Source organism: Nyctereutes procyonoides, unplaced genomic scaffold, assembly GCF_905146905.1.
Source record: "Nyctereutes procyonoides isolate TBG_1078 unplaced genomic scaffold, NYPRO_anot_genome, whole genome shotgun sequence".
In the NCBI taxonomy this organism is placed as follows: domain Eukaryota; kingdom Metazoa; phylum Chordata; class Mammalia; order Carnivora; family Canidae; genus Nyctereutes; species Nyctereutes procyonoides.
The window spans coordinates 46,174,453-46,176,483 of NW_026575125.1; the positions used below are offsets into that span (position 1 = coordinate 46,174,453).

A 2,031-nucleotide genomic window follows, 5' to 3' on the forward strand; every position below is an offset into this window, starting at 1 on the left:
GACCTGATTAGATTTTTATTTTTTTATTTTATTTATTTTATTTTATTTTATTTTATATTTTTTTAAGAAAACGGAAGCCTGCTTTTATTGATGCACACACTGACGGACTTGCCAATGGAAGGGGCGGTGACGTTTACATGACACTGGTGGTTAACGCAACAGAAACATGAGGACAGGAGATGGCTTTGCAGGGACATGATGCCTTCATAAGTTAGGGAAACGGACTGCTAGCTGGCTGCCCTTTCATTTCATGTTCTTCACAAACTCCTCTCCCTTTTTGATGGAGGCCTTCAGCTCGGGGATGGCTTCTGCTATCATCTTCTCTTCAAAAGGGGAGACCTTGCCAATGCCTAGATTCTTCTCGATGCCCTTTTTCCCCAGCAGTAATGGTGTGGAGAAATAGGCACAGTCTGCTTCCTGGGATTTAACAAAGGAACATTCGACAACTCTTTCCTTCCCATTCATTGCATCCACAAGGGAGAAGACAAACCGAGCTCCAGCGTATGCCATGGACAGGGTGGCAGAGCCTGCTCCAGCTTTGGCCTTCACCATCTCCGTGCCGGCCTCCTGAATCCGCCCAGTGATGGCTGTCAGCTGGTCCTGGGGAAGGTCCACCTTGGGAGTGCACTGAGAGATCAGGGGGATGATGGTCTTCCCAGCATGACCGCCAATGACAGGAACATTGACTCGCGCGGGATCCAAACCCTTTATTTCTGCAATGAAAGTGTTGGCCCTGACAATGTCCAGGGTCGTCACCCCGAAGATTTTATTGGGGTCGTAAGCTCCGTGTTTCTTGAAAACCTCCGTTGCAATTGGGATGGTGGAGTTGACCGGATTTGAAAAGACGCAGATCATGGCCTCAGGGCAATGCTGGGCACAGGCAGCAGTCAGGGTGGCCACAATTGAGGCATTGGTGTTGAACAGGTCAACCCGTGTCATGCCTGGTTTTCTTGGGACTCCGGCTGGAATAACCACCACATCGCAGCCTTTGAGGCAATCCGGTAGCTGCTCAGGTCCGAGGTAGCCTTTCACGGTTGCTCTGGTCTCGATGTGGCTCAGATCTGCGGCCACTCCGGGTGTATGAGCAATATCGTAGAGGGTCAGGCGGCTCACTAAGGGGCTGTTCTTGAGAAGCAGCGCAAGTGGCTGCCCAATTCCTCCGGAAGCCCCAAGCACAGCTACTTTAGCATTGTTCTGGGCCGAGGTGCTAAAGCTGCGGCGGAGAGCAGCGCCGGCAGGGCGGGCGAGGGCAGAGAGCATGGTTGGTTAGAGCGGGCAGGGAGCCGAAGAGCAGGCGCAGGAGCCGGCGGCTGGCAGGTGACACCAACGACCTCCCCCTGATTAGATTTTTAGTTCTTTTATTTCTACAGTAGGGGATTCTCAAGTGTCTTCTATGTTTTTTTTCATGCCCAGCTACTATCGTTATAATGATTGTTTGCAACTTTAGTTCAGACATCTTACTTATATCTATATTATTTAATCCATGGCAGTGAGTACTACATCTGTTCTTACTTTGGTGGTGAATTTCTCCATCTCATCTTTTTCCCCAGAAATTAATACAATAAAAGAGAGAAAAAACAAAACAAAACAACAGAGACAACGCAAGATAAACCAGAAAAAATAACAAAACAAAGTAAGAATAAAAATAAAGCAAGAAACAAAACAACAAAACAAAAAAGTAGATCCTGGTGTATTTTGGTTTGTTAAAAGAAACTAGGTGCCAAAACGGGAAAGAAAGAAAAAAATTTACACACACACAAATAAATAAAACACAATGAAAGGAAACAAAAAATGAGATGCCTGGGTGGCTGAGCAGTTGGGCTCCTGCCTTCATCTCAGGTCGTGATCCTGGGATCTGGGATTGAGTCCCACATCAGGCTCCCTGCGAGGAGCCTGCTTCTCCCTCTGCCTGTGTCTTTGTCTCTCTCTCTCAGTCTGTGTCACTCATTAATTAATAAATAAATAAATAAACAAATCCTTTTTTTTCTTAAAGGAAGGAAACACAAAATAAAATGCATGTATATATAACAT

At 46.3% G+C, this 2,031-nt stretch overlaps 1 protein-coding gene across 1 annotated transcript; it reads right to left on the minus strand.

Annotated features, from left to right (window-relative positions):
- Positions 1–205: 205 nt before the first annotated feature.
- On the minus strand, positions 206–1,260 carry LOC129517816 (malate dehydrogenase, mitochondrial-like). Its single transcript, XM_055337957.1, has one exon. It carries the CDS (start codon positions 1,258–1,260, stop codon positions 244–246), a length of 1,017 nt encoding a protein of 338 aa, XP_055193932.1. The 3' UTR covers positions 206–243.
- Positions 1,261–2,031: the final 771 nt, after the last annotated feature.

What these genes read in the sequence shown, in the direction of transcription:
- LOC129517816 (XM_055337957.1), bottom strand. Translation starts at nt 1,260, where the DNA reads ATGCTCTCTGCCCTCGCCCGCCCTGCCGGCGCTGCTCTCCGCCGCAGC.